This window comes from Phocoena sinus, chromosome 3, assembly GCF_008692025.1.
Source record: "Phocoena sinus isolate mPhoSin1 chromosome 3, mPhoSin1.pri, whole genome shotgun sequence".
NCBI lineage: Eukaryota > Metazoa > Chordata > Mammalia > Artiodactyla > Phocoenidae > Phocoena > Phocoena sinus.
The window spans coordinates 100382632-100406842 of record NC_045765.1 but is presented as its reverse complement, the minus strand read 5'-3'; the positions used below and the strand labels follow the sequence as shown (position 1 = coordinate 100406842).

The 24211-nt window shown below is 36.5% G+C and overlaps 1 protein-coding gene across 1 annotated transcript in view; it reads left to right on the top strand.

Moving 5' to 3' along the window:
- The window catches only part of ADGRV1 (adhesion G protein-coupled receptor V1), a 533314-nt gene that overhangs the window by 130365 nt on the left and 378738 nt on the right, over window positions 1-24211 (top strand). The window contains exons 50-59 of the mRNA XM_032627062.1: window positions 1825-2047; window positions 2380-2584; window positions 7536-7682; window positions 9916-10171; window positions 11851-12053; window positions 13283-13459; window positions 13826-14008; window positions 16113-16292; window positions 19419-19583; window positions 22907-23024. Of these exons, the coding sequence (XP_032482953.1) occupies window positions 1825-2047; window positions 2380-2584; window positions 7536-7682; window positions 9916-10171; window positions 11851-12053; window positions 13283-13459; window positions 13826-14008; window positions 16113-16292; window positions 19419-19583; window positions 22907-23024 (1857 nt within the window). The remainder of the gene's footprint in view (window positions 1-1824; window positions 2048-2379; window positions 2585-7535; window positions 7683-9915; window positions 10172-11850; window positions 12054-13282; window positions 13460-13825; window positions 14009-16112; window positions 16293-19418; window positions 19584-22906; window positions 23025-24211) is intronic.

The following is a 24211-nucleotide window of genomic DNA, read 5'->3' as shown; positions in this document are numbered from 1 at the left end:
AGCTCAGCACTCTCCTGAGGACACTGCTTCTCATGCAGCCCTCTCTGGCTGCTCTGTCTCTTACTGGTTCCTTTTATATTCCCAGATCTCTAAATGTTAGGAATGCTTGCTTTTTCATTTAGTCATGGAACTTTTCTTTGTCTACACTTACTTTTTAAATAATATTATCCAGTTTCCTTCCTTTGGGATATTTTTTCTTTTCTTTTCTTTTCTTTTTAAATAGTTTTGCTGTATGGAAGAGAATTCTGTAATCAGTACTAGTTAAAAATCCTGTTCCCCAGAGTAGATAGAGATTTAGGGAGTTTTTTTCCCCCCCTTATAAATTCCCTGTCTAATATTATCTTGAACAAATATGAATGTCTGTTTTCTGAAAAAGTACTCTCTGCATACATATATGTAGATTTGAGCCCCTACAGGTCCTGCTCTGAATGTCTGATTATCTATTTGCTGCCTTGTCATTCTGATCAGATTGCGAGGAATTGAATAGGGTATATCTCTAAGGGTTAAGATAAATAATCAGTGATGTTCAGAACACTTTAGTTTATGATTTTGGTTAGACTATAGCATCACTTAAACTTGAGAGATGTGATGCGTCTGAGGAATTTGCTCTTTACTGAATGTATATAACTTTATAAAACTTTGTGGAAAATGTTTGATCAGTTTTAAAATGAAAGTTTATTAATAATAATCTTTTTTGATCTTTATTATGTAATATTTACTAAACTGAAATAGTACTTAAATTAATTACCATAAGTAAACATTATCAATAGTTTTTGATATTTAAGAGTAAGGATATGGGATTTTCCATTTCAACCTATTGGATAAAATTTTAGAAGAGTCTCATGGTTTCTTGTTCTACATGTTATTTTAATGCCCAGTAAAACTTATTTGATATCTTCAGATTCCAGTGTGTTTTTCCAAGTACTGGAATTTGTACATTTCTGCATGATTTCCTACTTTTCTTCCCAGTTTTAAGTCTGAAGATTGCTTAATGGTATACACAGAGTAGTAAGCCCCCTTCCCCTCCTAATTTCTGCAGATGTAAATACATGCCATTGCTTTGAACTATTAAGAGCATGCTTTCCTACTAACATTTCAGAAAGCATTGGCAGAATATACTCTAAGATCACAAATTTGTTAATATCCTTTGGACACCTTTAAGAATTTATCAGATGGAAATAAATAAAATGATGAATGCTGTCTCTAATTAATATTCACAAGTTAAATAGAATACAACAATAAACATCCAATGTAGGGGAATAATTAAATATATTTAAAAAATCAACTGTAGATTAGTATCTGTATATTAAAATTATAAATCTGAATGCTGTATAGCAAAATATAAAGCTATATATATGTATAAAATGTATACTATAAATATAACATTAAGCTTTTTAGTTAAGATTTTTTGTATTTAGACTGTGTCGATTATGAATTCATATGAATGGTGACTGGAAAGGAAAATATAAAAATGAAACATTTAGTGGTGGGATTGAGTCTTTTTCACTTTAAAAATATCCTACCATGCTATCCAATAAATAAATATTAAGATGAATACAAAAGAGTTCAAAATTCATTTCGGTTTTATCATCCAGTGATTTTTTTTTTTTATTAAGTGGATTGTGGGTACACTGTCAGGCTGACTTGTACCTTCCACAGTATTTAAAAATTATTATTTATATCTAGTTATTTCAGAAATGGAATCATATTTAGTTACTGCAGCAATCAAAATGGAACTTTGAGAGGTGGGAGGGTTTTGCTGTGGGGAGCTGGTGAGGTGACATTCACTTTTCATTCTCGCTGCCTTTTCTTTCCTTCCTCTAGTCCACATACTTCTTGTTGGCCAAGCTGTGTCTGCTCTTTACTGCTGGAATTCAGAGCTGAATCAATTCTCTTTTATTCTGGAAGCACCATCTGCTCATGATGCAGCCTCTGTTACAGTAAAGTCCCTTAATTCAAGCAAGCATTTAATTGCTCTTGCGGGAGCCATCCACTCACACACATATGAACTGGCCTATGTCTCGAGCCAGTCTGACTTCATTCCTAGGTAGGTTCAACATTTTATGCTGAATGTCTTTGTCTCACCATAATTTTATATGGTACCTAACTTCTGAGTCTTTATCTAGTGATGGAAGCATATACAAAATACAAGAACTATTAATAAGCCAGAAGTTTGGTTATTATCCATATTTCTAATATCTATTCTACCAAGTTAATTAGTGATATATGAACATTTTGGATTAAAATTTTACTTATGAAATGTGATTTCTGCAAACTTTTAATAGTAATCAGTATTATGAGAATTTTATGATTAATCTACCATTTATATGTCTTTAATTTGTTGTAGTTGACTTATTTTATATATACTTCTTATGCTAGTTCAGGTGAATTGATATTTGAGCCTGGAGATAAAGAAGCTATAATAGCGGTAAATATCCTTGATGATACAGTTCCAGAGGAAGATGAATACTTCAGAGTTCAGCTTAAAAATCCCAAAGGAGGAGCAGAGATTGGTATTAATGGTTATGTAATAATAACTATTCTGTCTAATGATGATGCCTATGGAGTGGTTGGATTTGCTCAGGTAAAGATTCCACACTTGGACGTCAAATGATTTATTCACTGTATTTATTTATTAGCTGCTATCAACACTCAGTGAGTGTCTTAAGCCTCTCTTCTCTTCCTTTCCCTGCTTCATTCCGAACTCTGCATTATAAGGTGAATTCTACTGATGATTGAAATTTACAGACTTGCACAATGGACCCTTGAGTCAACTTGTCTTAAACTTTTTTTTGGTACTGATTCCTTTCCTAAGATTGAATTTGAAATGTTACCAGTTGGCCTTGGTCCAGGAGTTTGGCTCTGCTCTTATCCTTGTTTCCAGAGGGTAATGGTGAAGCAGATTCCAAATACACACTATACACTGTGTCTTGTCACGCACATCACCTACAAATATATTACTGTCCTTTTACGCCTTTGTTACTTCTGTGTATTAAGAGAAAGAGAGAGAAAGACGTTTGTAACTGTATGTGCATTGTACACATGGAGATGCTTTCTCCTGAGGAAAGAGAGCTATCCAGTTATTCCAGTTTGACTTCCATACCCAGACTTCGTATTCCTTTACCAATGAGCAAAAGGACAAACCTTCATAATTGCATCATTTAGTCCTATTTGCAAAATGTATCACGATTTCTTAGTTAGAGTTACAGCTGCAGGTATCTTGTGTTTTTCTCTGAAATATTCTGCAAATAAGGAAAGCTGAACTGAAACTGACTTAAAACACCTAGGGCGTGTCCACAGAGAAGGTGGGCTTGGGGTTGACTGGATACTCTGCTGTGTCACTATGGCTCAGATTCTTTTCATCTGTGTATTTTGCCAGCAAAAAGCTAACCTTTCGTTTTGTTGTTTGAAAGCTGATGCTATCATTAGGGCTACTGCTTTCTTGTTCATGTCCATTTGCAGAGAGAGAGATGCGTTATGTGGCTCTCTGTGTAAGGAAGAAGTTTCCCAAAAGCCTCTTCTTATGTCTCATTGGCCAGAACTGGGTAACAGGCCCACTTACTCAGTCATTTATTCATTCATGTAGCAGGTATTTAATAAATACCTTCCATGTACCAGATGCTGTTTCAGATACTAGAGATATGTTAGAAAATAAAACAGTAAAAATCTCCATCCTCCTGGTCCTTAAATTCTAGAGAGGACAAGGGGAGACAGACAATAAGCAAAGACAAAAGAAACATCTGTACCATAGCTGATGTTAATAAGTGCCATGGAGAAACATTAGACAGGGAAGGCAGATCGTGAGTGAGGGAAGAGGTGGAGGTTGTATGCTGGGAAATCAAAAAAATCAGGGAGGGCTGCGCTGAGCAAGTGACATAGGGCAAAGGCCTGGAGGAGATGAGGGAGAGAGTTTTGTGCATATCTCAGGGGAGAACATTCAAGGCAGGGGCACCCATCAGCAAGGGCAGAGGCCCGGACGTGAAGCCTTGCTCCTCCGGTACAGCAAGAAGGCCACTGTGGCTGAAGCCAGTTACTAGGGGAGATGAAGGGCCAGGGCCCTGTGTCGGGGTCCCCACCAGCACCCACAGTTGTGACGACTTGCTAGGAGGACTCACAGGATCAACATTTAGTCTTTCTCATGTCTCTGATTTATTGGAGTGAAAGGTTACAAAGCACAATCAGCCAAGGGAAAAGGCTTATGGGTGAACTCCAGAGGAAACCAGGTGCCTTCTCTCCCAGTGGAGTCACACAGGACGCACTTAAATTCCCCCAGTGTCGTTGAGTTGTGATAACGCATGTGAGTGTTGCTGACCAAGGAAGCTTATTAGAGACTCAGTGCTCAAGGTTTTAACTGGGGGCTGATCACATAGGCACCCTGTACCTGGCATAGAACAAAATTCCAGAGTCCCAGAAAGAAACAGACTGTTTAGTATCAACCACATTGTGTGTACAAACAGTTCAGGCACAAGAAGCTGGTTATCAATTCTGTGGGTGGTGAGAACCCTCCCGATATCCAGGTTCCCAGACATCAGCCAAGAAGGAACCCCGTAGGCCTTTTGAAGGATAGCAGTCAGGCCTGCTACCTTAACTCTTTCCTGCACGAGCCCCTTAGTGTTTTCATGAATTTGGCCTCTGAGGGAAACTGGGAGCTTTTGGAGGATTGGGGTAAAAGAGAAATTTGATCCAACTATCACTTTTTTTTTTTTTTTTTTTTTGTGGTTCACGGGCCTCTCACTGCTGTGGCCTCTCCCGTTGCAGAGCACAGGCTCTGGACGCGCAGGCTCAGCGGCCATGGCTCACGGGCCCAGCCGCTCCGTGGCATGTGGGATCTTCCCGGATCGGGGCACGAACCCGTGTCCCCTGCATCGGCAGGTGGACTCTCAACCACTGCGCCACCAGGGAAGCCCCCAACTTGCACTTTTAAAGGACATTCTCTTCATAGAATTGAGACTAGATTGTAAGTGGGCAAGGACAGAAATAGACTAGGAGGCTATTGCAGTAATTTAGCAGCAAATGATAGAGCTATGGGGAGCAGGAATGTGCCTTTCACCAAGACACAACCACTGTAAGAGAAGCAGTTTGGGGGGATAAGATTGGACTTACTAATACCCTGAGTCAATTCCTTGCAAGGATCGTAGGGTCACCCTGTTACCCGCTCTGTCCCATCTCTGGAGCCAAAGGCAGGTCAGCTTCCTCTGAGGCACCTCTGCCCAATAGAAATATAATATGAGCCCCTGGGTAATTCTGAGTTTTCTAGAAGCCCCATTAAAAAAGTAAAAAGAAACAGGTGAAGTCAGTTTTCATGTTATATTTCATTTAACCCAATCTATTTGAAATATTATTGTTTCAACATGTAATCAACGTAAAATTACTTATGAAATATTTCACATCCTTTTTTTCCCCGTATTTTGTCTTCAAATCCAGTATGCATTTTTACACTTAAAGACTAGTCACATATCAAGTGCTCAGTAGCCACATGTGGCCAGGAGCTGCTGTGTAGGACAGAGTAGCTCTAAGATGTGAGCTGTGCGGGTAGGGTTAGAAAGAAAGCAGACAACTTCTTTCCCCACCAGGTATTCACATGACTTGTTTCCTCACTTTGTTTCCTCTCTGCTGAAATGCCATCTTACAGAAAGGCCTTTTCTTGCTGAACATTGTGACTCCCACCATCATTCTTTATTACACCTTAATCTTCCTTATGGCACTTAACAATGGCCTGATTGGTCTATTGCCAGTTTCTTTTTTTTACTAGAATTAAAGACTATGAGAGCTGGCATACTGATTTCTTCACAGCTTTCCCTGAACCAGACAAGTGCCTGGCACTCTGTAGGTGCTTCCTGTGAGCCTGTCATTATGCAGGGGAGGAAACAGAAGACTCACGGGGCCTTCTCAGGATCTCATACAACTATGGAGGGCAGAGCTGGGGCTCCTGGGGCCGAACCCAAATGCTCTGCAGCTCAGCTTCATCTTCTCACCGGAAGCTGTGCTGCAGATGGGGAGTACATTCTGTTCCTCAACTATTTAAGCATAGATCGTGCTTTATGAAGCCTGTTTCACAATTGTTCTAGAGACACGAAGTCACCGTGGCCTGATCCTTGCCAATAGATATAGTATCCTAGGTTTCTTCAATCCATTCAGGAAAATTCCTCAATACAGGCCTCTCGTGTCTGGACAGCCTGGTTCCAAGATGAGACTTAGTAGATGTTGAGAATTTCTTGAATATCTTCTGGCTGTATTAATCCTCATTTTACTAATCCTTGTTAACAGATGGCATGAAGCCTGAGAGAGGCTTCTTTTTTTAAAAAGCATTTTCTTTCTTTCTTTTATTAAAGCCATTGTCTTTTGTGAGCAAATTATATGCATATTTTAAAATCAAAGCATTTTCTGTAGGAATGTGTGATTGCCTTGAGCAAGATTTTACTACTATGTAACATCTGTAGCGATGTGTTAAAATGCTGTGTAAAACGCTATAGGATTGGATATCTACTCAAGTTAGCATTCTAACTGGAAGCTTACATAAGCTTAAATGAAATTTCTTAATTTTATTTAAGAAATTAATGGGGGAGTCTTTTTTTTTAGATTAAGTAAAAGTAAATAAAAAGACAAGAACAATCTTACTGGAAAGATTTTAAAAAATCTTTATACTCTGTGTTCTTGCTGTATTGCCTATGGAGAAACAAAGGTTATTGTAAGAAGAGAGTTTTTGGAGTATTAATTTTGAGGAAGCATTCATTAAATGGCTGGCAAGAGAAGTCACAGGCCTTGGGCAAAGAATGTTATAGTCACACAGAGGCAGCAATCAGTTTGGAACAAAGGAAAGAGGCTCAGAAGTATAGGTGAGAAGAAGAGAGTAAGGGATTCTAACATGAGGGAAAAGGATCGTCTGGCAGGAAAAACAGCTGTAAAGACCATGAGCTAAGAATGAAACATCATCCATGGAAACATCACAGCCTATAGAAACGTTTCAGAGGATATGAATTTAAGGATAAGAGACTTTTGTAAATGATCAGAAAGAGCTCACTGCTTCTCATGATGTCATTACATTTGGATGGGTCTTTGGGGACCACATAGACCAAACACTTATTTTACAAACAGGAAACAAAGACCTAGAGGGATTGCCAGAGCTTAACATAGGGGAGGGAGAAGATTTCTCTGTTCTCCTGACTCTCTCTATGACACTTCTGTTGTATAAGCTATTTACATGCTATGTATACTCCTTTTAAAAGTGTGTATGCTTTCTGAGTATAAAAATAATATGTTTATTGAAGAAAATTTGAAAAATATAGAACCTGGAAAAATATCCAATAAAAATTAACCTTTTCATTTACTTTAACTTAGTCTTTTACTTATTCAGACGTGCATGTTTTAAAGTAAAAATCATGGTCATCCTATACTACTGTTTTTTAAATATTGTTTTTTACATAATATGTCATGTTGCTTGGTACTGTGAAGTTTGCAAATGCATAATAGCATGACCTAAAAGTCTGCCTAGATGATTTCAAATAACCCCTTATGACTTCCTGTGTATTTTTCAGAATTCATTATATAAACAGGTGGAGGAAATGGAGCAAGATAGCCTAGTAACCTTGAACGTTGAACGCTTAAAAGGAACATATGGTCGTATAACTGTAGCGTGGGAAGCTGACAGAAGTATTAATGATATATTTCCTACCTCAGGAGTGGTATGTAATTTACAAAATTATAGGAGAGTCACTTTTAAATTATGGTTACTATTGATGCATGGGACCAAACCCTGCCTTGTGGGTGAAGTGTTTGAGTTTGACCATGTCAGCATTGGATTCCTCCTAATCACCATAGAGAGGGATACAAGTTAAGGTTAGTTTTATTGTTGTGATTCTCCTTTTTTCCCTATAATACCAAAATTATCTGTAAAAACATCATCCCTTTTGAGATTCAATACACTGGTTGGCCAGATTATGGATGTATTACACTGTCAGAAAGATAAAACTAATCCAGCTGGGGCTGGAAATGTGGTTTTGAGATTTGGGTAGAATAGAAGCAGTAAATCGGGAACAAGTCCAGTGAAATAACAGGAAGTATGGAAAAGTAGACCAGAGTTGCTGAGTGATGTAGGTTGAGTTTCCTATAAATAGACTCTGAGATTGAGAGTTGTGGGCCAAAAGTTCATTGGGAAGAGCACGTATGAGGAAGTGAGGAAGGCAATCATGAGCAGAGGGAGAAGTTGATCCACAGACAGTTGTCCCTGAGGTGGAGTTTATGAGGGAGTTTTGGAGCTGAGCTTGTCCTCTGGAGTTGTTTCCAGTTGGGGCGAGGGGATATAATGTTGCATCCTGTTTTAGCTGTCCTTGACCTCTGCTCATCTTTTGGTTGAGGCATAACCTGGGGTGAAGAATATTATGGCAAATTTTATTGTAGTGAATATTTACTTTATTCAAGCTACCAAAACTGCAAGTTGTATCTCTCAGGTTCTGTGTGTTCTGAATTATAATATGCTTCCCCAATTAATATTTCTTATATAAGCATGATTAAAATGATTTCTAATTTAAATACACAATAGTATCTTAGGTATGGACTGTATTTTTTAAAAATTTATGTATTTATTTTTGGCTGTTTTGGGTCTTTGTTGCTGTGCATGGGCTTTCTCTAGTTGTGGCGAGCAGGGGCTACTCTTCGTTGCAGTGTGAGGGCTTCTCATTGTGGTGGCTCCTCTTGTTGCGGAGCATGGGCTCTAGGTGCGTGGGCTTCAGTAGTTGTGGCACACAGGCTCAGTAGTTGTGGCTCACGGGCTCTAGAGCGCAGGCTCAGTAGTTGTGACACACGGGCTTAGTTGCTCTGCGGCATGTGGGATCTTCCCAGACCAGGGCTCGAACCCGTGTCCCCTACATTGGCAGGCAGATTCTTAACCACTGCGCCACCAGGGAAGCCCTGGAGTGTATTTTGAAGGAGAATTATCTTATCCAAAGGTCAGTAAATTCTGTAAAGGGCCAGATAGTAAATATTTTAGACATTGAGGGCTATATGTTCTCTTTCCCAGCTATCAGCTTTGCCCTTGTAGCACAAGGGCAGCGATAGACAGTATGTTATCAAATGACCTTTTCTGTTTTCCAATAAAGCTTAATTTATAAAAAATGGATTTGACCAAAGGGCAGTAGTTTTCTGACTCTTGATTTTATTAATAAAACTCTTGAGTTTATATCCTGAAGTGCCTTCTTTAGGTAGAGAGATGAGTGTCAGCAAAATAGGCCTGTAATGCTAGTTTGAATTGTTGTAAATAGTATGTATCCCTATTACTAGAGAATAAAGTCTGAAATGGGGAAAAAAAGGGAAATGACATTCAAGAAGCAGACAGAAGCCCTATCAGAAAGGATTCAGATGCTTTTTAGCAAATTTAGGTTTGACTCTTCAGACAGTGGAGACCCACGAGGAGAGAGAGACTCTGATTTGTACCTCTGCCTATCTTTGTCTCTCTATTTCTATTTTGATTGATTCATTGTTAAATAATACATCTATTCAGAGTTTAGGTGAGGGAAGTGGAAGTAGCACTCCTAGCAAAAGTTTTGTAGAGAAAAATGTTTAAACTATATGCCACCTTCTTTTATGTTTTTAGGTTTTTATATATGGTATCCAGGGCTTAAATTTCCAGAAAGAGTATGTACTCAATATTTTATTAAGAAGGTAGGTTTCAGGATAGGACAGTTTGGCTACATGTTTTATTAGCTAAGTTTTAGTAGTGGTTTACTTTTTCTTTTTCCTAACAATCTTCTACTTCTCATGTGAAAGGCATTTGATTGATTTGTAGGATCATATTACGTTGCTTAAATATCTCATTATTTAAGATATGGTCGATATTAAAAGATAATCTAACCTTTTGGTATTCTTACTGCACAGTGATAAGTAGGATATAAATAAAATCTTCTTTCTTTAAAATTTTAGATTTCATTTTCTGAAGGCCAGGCACTGTCTACAATTACTCTGACTGTTCTTGCTGATGACCTACCAGAGTTGTCAGAGATTGTGATTGTAACACTCATCCGTATTATCACAGAAGGGGTTGAGGACCCATCAAAAGGTGCTACTATTGATCAGAAAAGAAACAAGTCTGTGATAACCACTCTGCCCAGTGACTCGCCCTATGGCTCGGTGGGCTGGCATGCTGAGTCTCTCTTTGTCAGAGTAGCAGAGCCTAAAGGTAAATCTTGTTAAATATTTTTCAGGTTCTAGTAAGTTTTATTGGATGACTTAATTCTAATATTTACTAGGGATGTAATTTTCTTTTTACATGATATTTTTCAGTTTGACAGGTCATACTCAATCCTTTTTTACTTTTTGTTTGTTTCTATTAAATTTTCTGATCCTGTCATTACACAGTGATATGGCTATATGAAATACTTTTACTTTTACTTTTTTTTTTTTTTTTTTTTTTGCGGTACACGGGCCTCTCACTGTTGTGGCCTCTCCCGTTGCGGAGCACAGGCTCTGGACACGCAGGCTCAGCGGCCATGGCTCACGGGCCCAACCGCTCCGTGGCATGTGGGATCTTCCCGGACCAGGACTCGAACCCGTGTCCCCTGCATTGGCAGGCGGACTGTCAACCACTGCGCCACCAGGGAAGCCCTACTTTTACTTTTTGAGACATTACTGTCATAATAGAAATAATAATATTTTAGTAAATCATTATAGTAGAAGTGTTTGGGTTTTATTTTACTTTCTCTTTTTCATTTTTGATATATCTGTTCTCTTTCCTCACTCAGATTTCTCCACTATAGATTTTCAATAGTTATAGAAAACAATGAGCAGCACAGAGAAATGCATGTGGTACTCGAGGTGTTAATTATTAAACCCAAAGCAGTAATTAGAATAATATTTTTTCTGTGAAGCACAAGTGATCAGTGCCTCTTTTCCTGTTTCCTTTGAGCTTAGTGTTGACATCTTTGTCTGAATGACTATTCTTATCAACTGTAGAATAGATTTTTATAGATAAAGGTCATTTGACTTATTTGAATAAAAGGTTATATATAATATATATGTATTAAGAATATGTAAAGACTCTAAAATTTTCAGATAGGAACATGGACATCTTTCAAGGACCTTTTATTTAAATAGTTGATGGAAAAAAATGACGTGTAATTATGCATCTAGGTCTTTATATATCTGTACATATCGGAATAGAAAGAGTAATCTTAAAATGATCTGTTCATTTATCCATTCAAGAGTCATTTTTGAAGCACCTAGTAAGTACCAGAAATTGTGCTATGTGTTCTGGAAACAAAGACAGGGTATTTGGTCATTAGAAATTCACAGACTGGTAGGGAAATTGACAAGCATTTTTTTTCATTTATATAGCAAACTAAATTTTAAAAATCTAAGAAATGAAATAAAAAATACGTGCTGGGAAATACTTTGAGCTTTGTGATAGCCACCTTTACTGTAAGAACGAAATTGCTCTTCTTCTAATGATTAGTTATTAAATGATGGCTCTGTGTGCTTAATTTTTCATTTTCAAAGAATCTTCCTGGCATTTGTAATTAGCCCCTCTGCTCAACCAGCAGGTATGCACTTTCCTAAGATTTTCAGCAGTTTCTGTTAAAGTGCATGACATGTGCAACATAGGAGAGTGAATTAGAGTACCAGAAGTGAGGGTTTAGAACTGGGATGTAATGCTAACAGCGTGTGGTGATTCTCACCACAACTTTGGAGACAAGGTGGATAAAACACTAAATACTCCTTGGGAGTATACATTGTCTTTGTTTTACCTCTCTTTTTTACCGGTCTGAAAGGGGTAGTGCAGAACATTCTATCCTAAGTGCTTGGAATAGCATCAACAGCAAGTAGAAAAGCTTACTTACTTAAGGCATGTCTGTCTCACAGAGAACATCACCACTCTTCAGTTACAAATTGTTCGAAATAAAGGACTACTTGGAGACATAGCCATTCAGTTGGTAGCTAAACCCAATTTCTTACTGCACGTCAGTAATCAAGCCACTGAGAATGAAGATTATGTGCTACAAGAACCAATGATAATAATGAAAGAAAACATAAAAGAAACTTATGTCAAAGTTGCCATTTTGCCGGTGAGTCTAAGGCTGCAATGAATGTGATGTAAAATAAAGGAAAATACTCTTGAAGGTAAAATCTTTAAAAAGGGTGCCTTTTAAATATAAAGATACAAGTACTCTAATGCTCCCACCCACCCTAATATTTAATAATGAATGACTAATAACTGAAAGATAAAATAACAAGTGTATTAATTGTTTATATTTATTTGTGAACTGTAATATTGTTTGAATGAACTTTGCAACATTGAATCTGGATTGATTATGTGTCTGGTTGGATCCTCTATTCTGTTGCTTTGTTAGTTGTTTTCAACTAATGATTGAATGAATAAAATACCCAAGTCAATCTGGTTATTTTTATTATTGCTTTTACAAGACAGTGTTTTCATTCCATGATACAATCACTTGAATTAAGATTAGTCTTCAGATGGGGTTTAGATCTGGTTTTAGTGCTCTCAATCTCTTTCTCTCCTTCATCTAAAGAGAATGTGTATATACATCTGTAGTGATGCCCAAGAAACTGAAATTTGTTAATAGTATTATCACTAATATATAATTAAATATTGTATTTATATATTATAGTCCTACATATAATATTAATTATTATCATATCCTATTAAATGAATATAATATAATAACATTCGTGTTATTAATAGTGGTATTAGTAGTATTAGGTAATAGTGGCTTCTGGAGAGGACATTCTGGAAAGATGTAAGGGATGGGACAGAGCAGAGGTTTCCTTTCCTTTTCTCTAGGTATTCTTTCTATCTTTTGGAATTTTTTATTACCTATTGAAAAATAAGGTAACAATTTTTAAAAAGTTAATTAAAATATAGGCTTATAATTAGATTTACAAGTCCAGAGCTTTCACTTTTTAAGATGTATGTAGCATTTACCAGTTTCTCCAAAATTGAGGGGATGTTATATATGTAAAACATATTCAGTAGGATGTGGTCAAAATTGTAGGATAGATACTTGTAAAGAATTATTTTACTTGCTCATGAGTATGTGGCTTCCATTGAGACATCACCAATAAGCTTGAATATCCCCTAAGATTCTGAAGTTGTCACTGGGGATGTACTAAAATATAAAAAGGAATCTTTTGTTATATGTGTGGTAGAGCTGCCCGTGCCTGTGGACAGTCATTCTTTACTGAAAAAATATTGTATTTCCAATGCAAATCAAATATATTAAAAAAAAAAACAAAAACACCATCTCTCTCCCCTCTCCCTGTTCCTTACCCCCAGGATGATGTCCCCGAGCTGGAGGAAGGGTTTATTGTCAACATCACTGAGGTGTACCTGGTGAACTCTGACTTCTCTGCAGGACAGCCAAGTGTGCGGAGGCCTGGGATGGAAGTAGTTGAGATAATGATTGAAGAAAATGATGATCCCAGAGGAATTTTTAATTTTCATGTTACCAGAGTGAGAGGAACTTTCACACATTTATAGTAATAACAAAAGCTTGTATCTGACTTGGCCAGTATCATATATTTTCTGAAAAATAATTGACTTTTCCTGTAGGTATTAATGAATACCCATCTTGAAGTTTTTCTTATAGACTAATTCTTAGTTCTCTTTGAGCTGGAACAAAGGATTAAGCAAGTTTATTTACATTACATTTAAATGTAAGAGTTCTGAAGACCGAATATGCATACGTATAGTCAACTATTGATTTCTACTTTGAAGAGTGAAGTATAAGAACTAATAGTAGAAATAATAAGTTTAGAAAGTGATGACTTACATGAGTTACTTTTGTCTTGCATTTTAACTTATATTCTTTATTTAAAGGATGTTGGTGGAGTTATTACTGCGTATGAGGTACCTCCACCCCTGAACATTCTTCAAGTTGCTGTAGTCCGGCTGGCTGGAAGCTTTGGGGCAGTAACTGTTTATTGGAAAGCAACACTGGACAGTGCTGGCCTGGAAGACTTTAAGCCATCTCACGGGATTCTTGAATTTGCAGATAGACAAGTATGCTAGTTATAGACATATTAACATTTTTTGGTTGTACTTGAAACATTTTATAGGCATCCACCAAATGAATGTGCAGTAGTGATTGCTGAATGTATTAAATTCTAAATTTCCATGTCAAGACAACAGAGGTATCGTTAGTTAATGTGTAATTTTTTAATGGACATGGGAAGAGAATATAAATAGGGAAGAGTCTTACCCTCTCTGAAATTCCCCACCTTACTCTATTTTAAATAGAAGTTATAAAATGATAATAACTGGCTTGGAAGTGCCTAAGAATGTATAAAATACTGCCTGATGAACTAGACTATTCCTATGAACTTTAGGTTCTTATATTCTATTTGTTTCTTAATGATTATAAATTTTTTTTAGGATTTGCAGAAGTATATGCATTTATTACTAAAGACATTTATTATTATGTACATTTATTATTACCCAAAGATTTTTTTACAATTAAAAAACACTAAAATGATAGAAAAGGAACAAAGTAGTTAAAACTGGAAAAAATTGAAAAACAGTATTCTAGATTTGGGCCAACCAATCTTAAAAATTACAAAATATTCCTTAAGAATTGTAAGCTTGTGAACTGGGCATTTTGCAATATGTAAGAATTTTTGATAAATTTTTAAATCAGTAAGTGGCAAAAGCATGTGAACAACCATGAAAATGTTAGTAACTCCGAATAGCAGTATCTATTTACATGCAGCCTGATTTTGCCTGCACAGATTTGCACAGTGTGCATCAACTTACTAGTTGCCGTTAGGGGGATAGTAAATACTGCTAAAAGATAAGCATACAGATCTAGATTTTCCTACACATAAAGGTCTATTGTTAACATTTGAAATCATGAGATTTTAACAAATTTAAGACTTTAAAACATTTCCTACCAGAAGGAGGGGAAATGCAGATTTTCATGTTAAAAGTAGAAACAAATAAATTGATTTTTCATTGAAGTAACCTTCCAACTTTATATTATCAGGACTTTATTCTTTTCATGAAGTTAAAGTCCCATCACTTAGCAGCACCCTTAGGATCCTCATCATTCTTAAATTTAACATCCTGTAGGGAAAGTATTCTGTGTTCTACAGTACTGATTTGAGGTGCAGACATTTTGACAAGCTTATATTTTAGCATTTGATTTTGTTCAGGTTTCTCTTTCTCTGAATGTGACGTCCAGATTTCTCACTTTTCTCTGTTACTATATTAAAGGTGGATTTAGGTAGGAAAACTTCATTTTTTGATAAATGTCTGTGTCATTTCCCTTTGGGATATAGAAAATATTTTAAATATGGACATACAGCTGGGATATTTTTATGACTAATAGTGAAATCACAAGCTGGACCAAAGTTTTACTCATTTATAAGTTATAAAAACTTGTAACATAGATCCAGACAGATGAATGAACTCCTGATCACAGAGTTCTAAAAACATGAAATTTGGGTTTTCTTCCTGCCTTTTCCCCTACATTACAAGAACAGTAATTTGAAACTGAAGGGATTTATTCTAGTTACAGAAGACAGTAATAATTTATATGGTACCATTTTATATCAGGTCGTATTAATGCTAAGTATACTAAAATTTATGTTTGTGCAATGGTTATTAGAGCCTGCGTGACATTTTAAATATTTTTCTTCAAGAATAAGCCTTCATTGTTTTTTTGAATCTATAAATTATCCTATATTTTATTACATATATAATTTCCTCTATCTTGGAAACAGTAGACTGAAAAGTTTTGACTTTGAAATACTATAAATATGTGACTATTTTTTTTTTTTTAATTTTTAAATTTTTATAGAAAATTTTTGGCCGCACTGCATGGCTTCTGGGATCTTGGTTCCCTGACCAAGGATTGAACCCAGGCCCTCGGCATTGAGAGCGCAGAGTCCTAACCACTGGGCCGCCAGGGAATTCCCTGACTTTAAAATAGTATTATGAACACCACAGGCAAAAATTCCTGCTTTTTTCTTTGGTACTATGTTTCTAAGTTTCAACTAAAATGTTAAAATATATGCGATCAAAAACTGCTATTACATTTTACCCTCTCTGCCTCTCTCCCTCCCTTTTTCCTTCTCTCCCTCCCTCTTTTCCTTCTTTTCTTTTATAGGTTATCGCAGTGATAGAAATCACCATAATTGATGATGCTGAATTTGAACTCATGGAGATATTCAATATTTCCTTAATCAGGGTGGCTGGAGGTGGCAGACTTGGAGAAGATGTTGTGGTAACTGTTGTTATTCCACAGAATGATTCTCCATTTGGAGTGTTTGGATTTGAAGAAAAGACTGTAAGTGAAATATATCAGGAAGGGGGGGTGCCTTCCCCTAAGCTAATTTTTCATGTAATTTATAGTAGAAAGGTCTTTTTCTTTTAAAAAAAAAAAAACTCTGCATTACTCTTTACTTACAGTTCTTTTCTCAAGGCTCTTTTGAGTTGGCTATTGAATTAGGGGCCAATCTGCTAACCTGTGCACACAGTTTGATAGTAGTGAGAGCTCTTAACATCAGGCAGTTACAAAGGGGTGTAATAGACTACGAGGTACTTTTTGTCTATACATTCTGTTCTGTACCGGCTCTGCTCCCAGACTGCCATCCTGGTTACAAGGCAGGATTCTGTCATGCTCCGGTTTTACACCCCAGGAATGGATTTAGCTGAGGAGGGATTTATATTCCCCACCTTTCAGGCCCTCTATCTTGATTTATATTGAACAAAACACTACAGTCACCCCAGCTCCTGTGTTTCTATGTATTTCTTCTCTCTCTCCCCTCTTACTTCTCATGGGCTGCCTACTTCTAAGACCTGCAAGAGTGAGCCTAATTATTATTGGTTCAACCCCTGAGAGAGAAAAAAGAAGCTTTGGCTAGTACAAAATTATCTCTCTACCTTAACTATACAATGAGGTGCTATAAACTATATCATAATTATTATGACATCATGATTATATCATCATCATTATGACTTTACCTTTCAAAGGAAATTTCAAGATGAAATAATCATACAAATATTTAGATAATTTCGATAGACACAGCAACTTTTCTGGCTTCTTTGTCACCATTCCCTTTATTTAATCACTTATAGGTAATCAGTAATTCACCATAGATCATTTTAAATAATAGCAAATTGTCTAATGCCGATTGTCTTTACTGTTCAGTGGATGCAAGGCTAGACCTGCAACTTGCATATCAGGGCTGGGCTTCCTAGATGCTCCAAAATTTAGATAAACCCTAATAATTGCCTAATTATTTGATCATTGAAATTTCAACTTCATAAGAAAATGGAAACTATAAAAGGAACAGAACCCTTCTACTGCTGTAGCCTATTTGAGACTCTTTTTCTTCCTTGAGAAAGGAATGAGCAGAAATAAGTGTTTGTAAAGAGTGGTAGATTCACAAAAGAGTAGCTGTGAATGTTTTCTAGGCAACCTAAAAAGTCTGGAAAATACAAAATGTATAAAGAAAAGAATAAAAGTAGCCATAATATTATTGCTCTAAGATAGATATCGTTAGTATTTTGTCATATTTCCATCCAGGCCTTCTTTGCATATATGCAGAGAAATATTTTAATATATATGAGTATGAAATTAATTTTTATAAAATGTATTAAATGTACTAAAAATGTATTCTCTGTTACCTTCTGAGGTTAGATAAAAGGCTCAGGGTTTAAGTAGTCCAACCTCCAACTGATGAAATGTTATAATAATGTTTTTGCTTTTAACTTTGTCACACTTTTGGACTTAGCCATTGGATGGTATATTTACAGGTTTCTCTCACCTTTTGAGAAAATGAAGGAGTTATGCTACTATTCATAAATAATTTCTGTTTATTCATTTTATCTTAACTGCTGTCGTAAACCTTACTGCAATTTTAGTGCATCCTTGATCTGGGAACTACTGTCTTATTGTAATAGCCTCAGGTTTCCAACTTGTCTTATAGTCTAAAAGTAAGATTTAAGGTACCCAAACCCTTGTTGTGAGGAGTGAGTTGATACATGTAAAGCACATATGATTGGGCTTTACCCTCAATAGGTGTCAATTGCTGTTTTAATTGTTGATAATATTAGTAGTAGCTTGCGGCTCAACCCTTTGTGGCTACTTTCCTTGTATCCTATCTTTCTTATAGCCAATAGCTCTTGATAACTTGGAGTTTATGTTTTAACCTGTATCTAAGATACACAATATTGTGCGCATAGTGAACATTCTGGTAGCATTATTTGGTGAGACAGATTATATTCAGAACTGAAGAACACTGAGAAAGGATTATTGGCATTAATCTGTCAAAATTAATAAGCTTCTCACAGGGAAATGTGCTGAGTATACCAAAGCACTGGGAATCGCAGAGACTCCTGGAAATATGCTTGTGAAACTGAAACTAGAATATTATTATCTATGGAAACGAAAAGGACTTATATACGCAGTTTGTTTATAACAGATTTTTTTTCTTTCTCACTTTGCTTTTTTCTTACTTGATATTTCTGGTGTCTCAGGAGCGCTTTGAACAGCACTGCGTGTGGAGTCAAAACATCTGAACTAAATCGCAGGCTCCTTTTCTCCAAATGCATGTATATCTGTGCTCCTCAGCTTTCTTAGAGTTTTTGTGAGGCTTAAATAAGATAAAGTATGTGCAAGAACTGACACATAATAGAAGCTCAACAAATACCAGTTGGCTCCAAATCCCTACTCTTGGCACCAATGCAAAAATCTCATGAAATAAAAACCCGACAAGACTGAATTATACACTCGTTAAGTGTCTTTCTTGAAAATGGAAAGCATTCTGTTATATTTTTGTATTTACATAACAAGTGCATAGTATAGGCTCAGTTTGGACTTTGCTTCACAGAGTCAATATGTGTAATTCATATTAGGTCTGTATTATGTGGGGAGCCTGACTGCCATAAAAGAACCCCCAAATCTCAGTTTCTTAATCTAATAAGAGTTCATTTCTTCTTTATGCAAAAGTCCTACATCAGTGTTCCTAGTTGGAGTCTTATGGACACCTCTTCTCCAACTGGCATCTCAGGCACCAGAGTCTCTCCATCTGTGACTCTGTCCTCCTCTAGTCATCCAGCAAATGGAGAAAGAGGGAATGTGGAAGATTGTGTGAAGTTGATGGCCAGACAATGATTAGCATACTTCACTTCTGCCTGAATTATTTTGGCCAGAATTCAGTCACAAGCTCCACCTAATTGAAGAAGGGGCTAGGAAATGCCAAGTAGCTGAGTATCTAGGGCAAAAAGGGAATGGGATTTGGTGAAACATTTTTTTTCTGCCACATGATTGTAACATGCTGTGATTAGAGTTCTGAATTCAAAAATTGCAGTCATTGAGAAGAGAAATGAGATTCTGTTTGTTCTTCCTGCTGCTTTTCACTCTTTTTTTTTTTTTTTTTTTAACCTTACTGGATTTTCTTTTTTTCAGGTAATGGTTGATGAATCCCTTTTGTCTGATGACCCTGATTCATATGTGACATTGACAGTTGTCCGGTCCCCAGGAGGAAAAGGAGCCATCCGACTTCAGTGGACCATAGATGAGATGGCTAAAGATGACCTCAGTCCTTTGAATGGGACACTTCATTTTGATGAGGTATGATCGTCATCAGGACTCCTGTAGTTTTTCTCTAATTTGTCTTTGTTTGATTTTCTGAATTTTTTGAAATCATAGGCACCGTGGAGAAAAATCACACACACACATACACACACACACACACACACACACACACACACACACACACGCACACACACCACCCCAAGATGTCTGAAATTTAATTCAGACACTACCTACATCCCACCCTTAAAACTGCTCTTTTCTTGACATATCGTCCCCTGATTGAGGGCAAAACCAGTCAACTGAGCCGGACATCTGGGTGTCATCCCCATCTCTACCCATTCTGTAACTCTTGCATATATTTGACAGCTGAGTTTAGTCAGTTTTCCCTTTTATTTTTATTTATTTTTTTTTTTTTTAAATTATTTATTTATTTGGCTGCTTTGGGTCTTAGTTGTGGCACGTGGGATCTTCGCTGAGGCATACGGGCTTCTCTCTAGTTGTGGCGTGGGCTCCAGAGCGCACAGGCTCAATAGTTGTGGAGCGTGGGCCCAGTTGCCCCGCAGCATGTGGGATCCTAGTTCCCCGACCAGGGATCGAACCCACGTCCCCTGCGTTGGAAGGTGGATTCTCAACCACTGGACCATCAGGGAAGTCCCCAGTTTTCCCTTTTAAATACCCTTTCTGTTCTCATACTCTGTCATGGCTGTGACAATCCGAGCCTCCATCATCTTTCCTTGGATGGTCTTTTAACTGATATTCCCACTCCATGTCTTTTCCCTTTTCTGTCCAGTATCCGTGCCACTGAGTAGGGTTATTTTTCTATAAGGAAGATTTCGTTATGCCACCCCCTGCTTAAAATGATCCAGTGGCAGCGTCTTACCCACAGAACTTCAGGCTCTGAAATGTGGAACGCAGAGCCTCTCGGAGGGAATACTGGCTGTACCTTCCTCCCAGTTAATCTGAGCACAGAGTTTCACTGTGAATGCAGTGTAACCAGAACCAAGGAGCGTTTATCTATCAAACTCTGAACTCATTTTTTCCTGGAAGGAGGGATGGAGAGGTGGAAGAGAATTGACAGGCTGATTCTTAAATCCATATGGAAATGCAAAAGACCAAGAATAGTTTCAGAAACTCACAAAGAAGAATGGAGGGTGCCCCTTCCTAACTAAACTTAAGATAATATGTAGCACAGGTAAATGTGACAGTATGATATTGGCTCTGGGATAGACAAATAGACCAAAGAGAAGAAACTGGAGAGTCCAGATTTATCAATCTTTTATGGTTTTTGCTTTCATGTTTTCATAAATCTTTCCTAAGTTAGTAAAAACGAAAGCAAAAGGAAATTAGTTAAAAACCAGAAAACAGTAGAACTGATGAATAAGTTTTTTTAAAAGCAACAAAAAGTAACTTCACAAAATAAGAACAAGCAAGAAAGAACCATTAAAAGAGAAAGTATAAAATTTTAAGAGATTACTTTGTACATATCTAGACAAATGAATGTAAATATCTATATGAAATTGACTCTAATAGGTAAATAGTAGATATAGAAAGTCAAAGCAGATGAATTTCCGTAAACGAATTAGAATTTAAAAAATTAAATAGGAGACTAGAAGGTCCCCAAGGTGGTTTTCTAAAAGAAATTTGGCCAAACACGTAAAGATAAGATGATCCCAATGAAACATGGTCAATCTATTTTTTTTTTTGAGTCTATTGACCTTTTATCAGAGCTTTCAACACCAAACAACACAAAAGCAAATACTTTATTTTCATTCAGTTTTCTAATAGGTGATGAATAAATTAATCGGTGATGCCCTCTGACAATCCATTTGCCACTTAGACATTCTGCCACCATTTTTGAGGTGTTGGTTACTCTAATGGAATTAAAGATCTCAAGCCAGATGGCACAGGTATTTCATCCACTCATTTCTTAGGTTCTGATATGCGATGGCTCAAGAAACATTTCGGTTGCATGCCCTAAACCTCTATAAACTTCTCATTTGTCATGAGAAGAATTTAGAAATTACTTTGAAATTTCTGTAAAGATTTTCCATATTAATAATGAGCAGTCATTTCCCAGTTACTAGATCTACTTCCCAGATGATTAGAAAGATTTTCTGATGTTGAGCAGGATATCTGTACCAAAATGGCAAATAGTCTGATCTTTTACCCCAGGGAATAAGGCCATCCTTGTTCAGAGTACTGTATCAGGAGGGGTGAGTTTATGGGTCACCCTGGACTTGACCCTCTCCGTCTTGTTCTTTGCTTACCAACCTGGTGCGTTCCATGTACCTCTGCATAATAGCTTTACTGTTCTTGTATATTCAGCTACTGACATACCTACGTCTCCATTCTAACAAATGGCTTTGTACCTAAGCATGTAGTTCAGAGCCGCTAATTGACAATGTGCAGAGAGTAAAAGGGATGGGAGTGATTAATTGCATCCCAGGAATTATAGATTTTCCATGAGTGCATTTAATAAGGTCTGAGGCAGGAAGTATACATTTTCCTAGCAGCTCTTATAAAATTTTTAGGAAGTACAGTTACTGTAAAATATAAAAAAACGACTCTTATGAAGAGAGGACAGCTTGAGTGAAGAGATTAGAATAATGCTTTTAATAATAAAAATCTCAAAGAAGAGATGCGATTGTGGAACTAAGATGTACATAAGAAGCAATAAACAGCAGAATTCAAACTATAGAAAATTAATCAGTGATGCATAGGACAAATTTGAGGGTTTTTTTATCAGTATACGGAGGAGGCGGTGAAGATAAAAGTGATTTCTGTCACGGTTATGTCTCGAAGTATTAAGCTGGTTGTCTTCTATATATTTGCTTTTCCTTATTCTTTCTCTTCCAGCCTACACTGAAAACTTAACCCATGTTCCAAGAAATTACTGAGCTAAGTTTAAGCCAAGAGAGGGAAGGAATAATAGTGAAAATGCTTGAGATCAACACCTATGGAAGGAATGGGAAGGAAGCAGGAGTGGGTAGAGGGCAAGGAGTAAAAATGGGTAGTAGAAAGATAACCTTTATAAGTATTAAACCTATGACGTTCATCTATTTACATCATGCTATGACCATTTAATTCTAAGTCATCGAACTTTCAATGGTTGAAAATTTTCAGGAAGTTTAAAAGTTGTGTTAACATTTCCCCCCCTTTTTCCTATTACGAACCTTAATCGGATTTATGCTCAGAGCTAATTTTTACATAGTAATTCTCTCTAGCAGAAACTCATAATTCTAGGGCACAGAAAGGACACACTTTAAAAAATGCTTATGAACATAAATGTTATTCTGCTAATGAGAATTCGAAACTTCGGTCAATCTGGAAAATGTGTTATTCCTCCTCATTTGATGTAGACTGAGTTCCAGAAGACCATTGTGTTGCACACACTTCAAGACGCCAGGTGGGAGGAGGACAGGAGTTTCACCATTCAGCTGGTACCAGTTGATGAGGTAGAAATATCTCCAATAAAAGGTAAGAGAAATCGACATTTTTGGAAAAAAAGTAGATTTTTAGAAAAATGTAACCAGATACTCAATAGTTACAAAGATAGGTAGTATTAGTTTTTATAATTCCTAAAACATTTTCTAAATCATAAAGATGTTATTGCCTACTTGTATAACAGCTAAAGACTTTTTAAAGCTAAAATTACCATACCCAATGTTGGTAAGGTCATACGCCAAAGACTTCATACTACTTAGCTGTGTGATTTTTTAAAAGATAAAGATGTTTGTTTTAGCAGTGTTTATAAAGTAAAATATGAAAGCTTCTTAAATGATCCTACAGTAGGAGACTGGTTAAATGTAACAGAATACTATGCAACTATTCAAAAAATGTGGCAGAAAAAGCCTTACTTACATTAAAATTAAGAACAGTTCATTACATGGATAATTGTTACATTAATAAAATAGGCTTTGTAACAACATGTTCAGTGTAATCCTGTTTTTGTCACGTGCATGTCATAAACATGTTTGGAATTATTTATTTGAAATGTTGATAGTTGTTTTTGATTGCCTATATTTTCTACACCTACTTACAATGATCACGTTACTTTTCTAATAAAATGTTATTTTAAAACTTAGCATCTTATTATGTCTCTTTCAGCCTATCTATTGCCTATTTTGATCAGAAGGTAATTACTTAGATTTTGACATTTCAGAAACAGGCATCATAATTCTCACTTGCCTATGGTCCATGTGAAAATTTGTTTCTTCGGTCTGGAGAGAAAGGATTACTGGATCTAAAATGGTTTCATTATAGTACAAATAGTAATAACCATAAAAAATGGCCCAGCAACTTTGACATGAAAGCTTAGTTACTCTTGCATGTCCTTTTTTGCCATCAAGAACTTCATCCTATGCAAGGGTTCATGGTCAAAGAAGCAGAATTCCGTGGCTAAGGAAATTCGCAGAATTTTAGAGTGTGTACTGTCACCTATGAAATCACCTAGGGTAGTTATTCCTTTTGCATTTATATCTAGAGTACTTCCAGCAAGCATTTGAGGGAATCATATCTTTGCATTATATTCTTCCATAAGTCTTAAGTCAGCTCAGTTGTCTACATCGTGTTAAATGTCAGGGTTGATATTATATAGACTAATTAGACGCAAGAACAAGAATATACCAGTGGATCAAGGTAAATCATTTGTTAATATAAAAAAT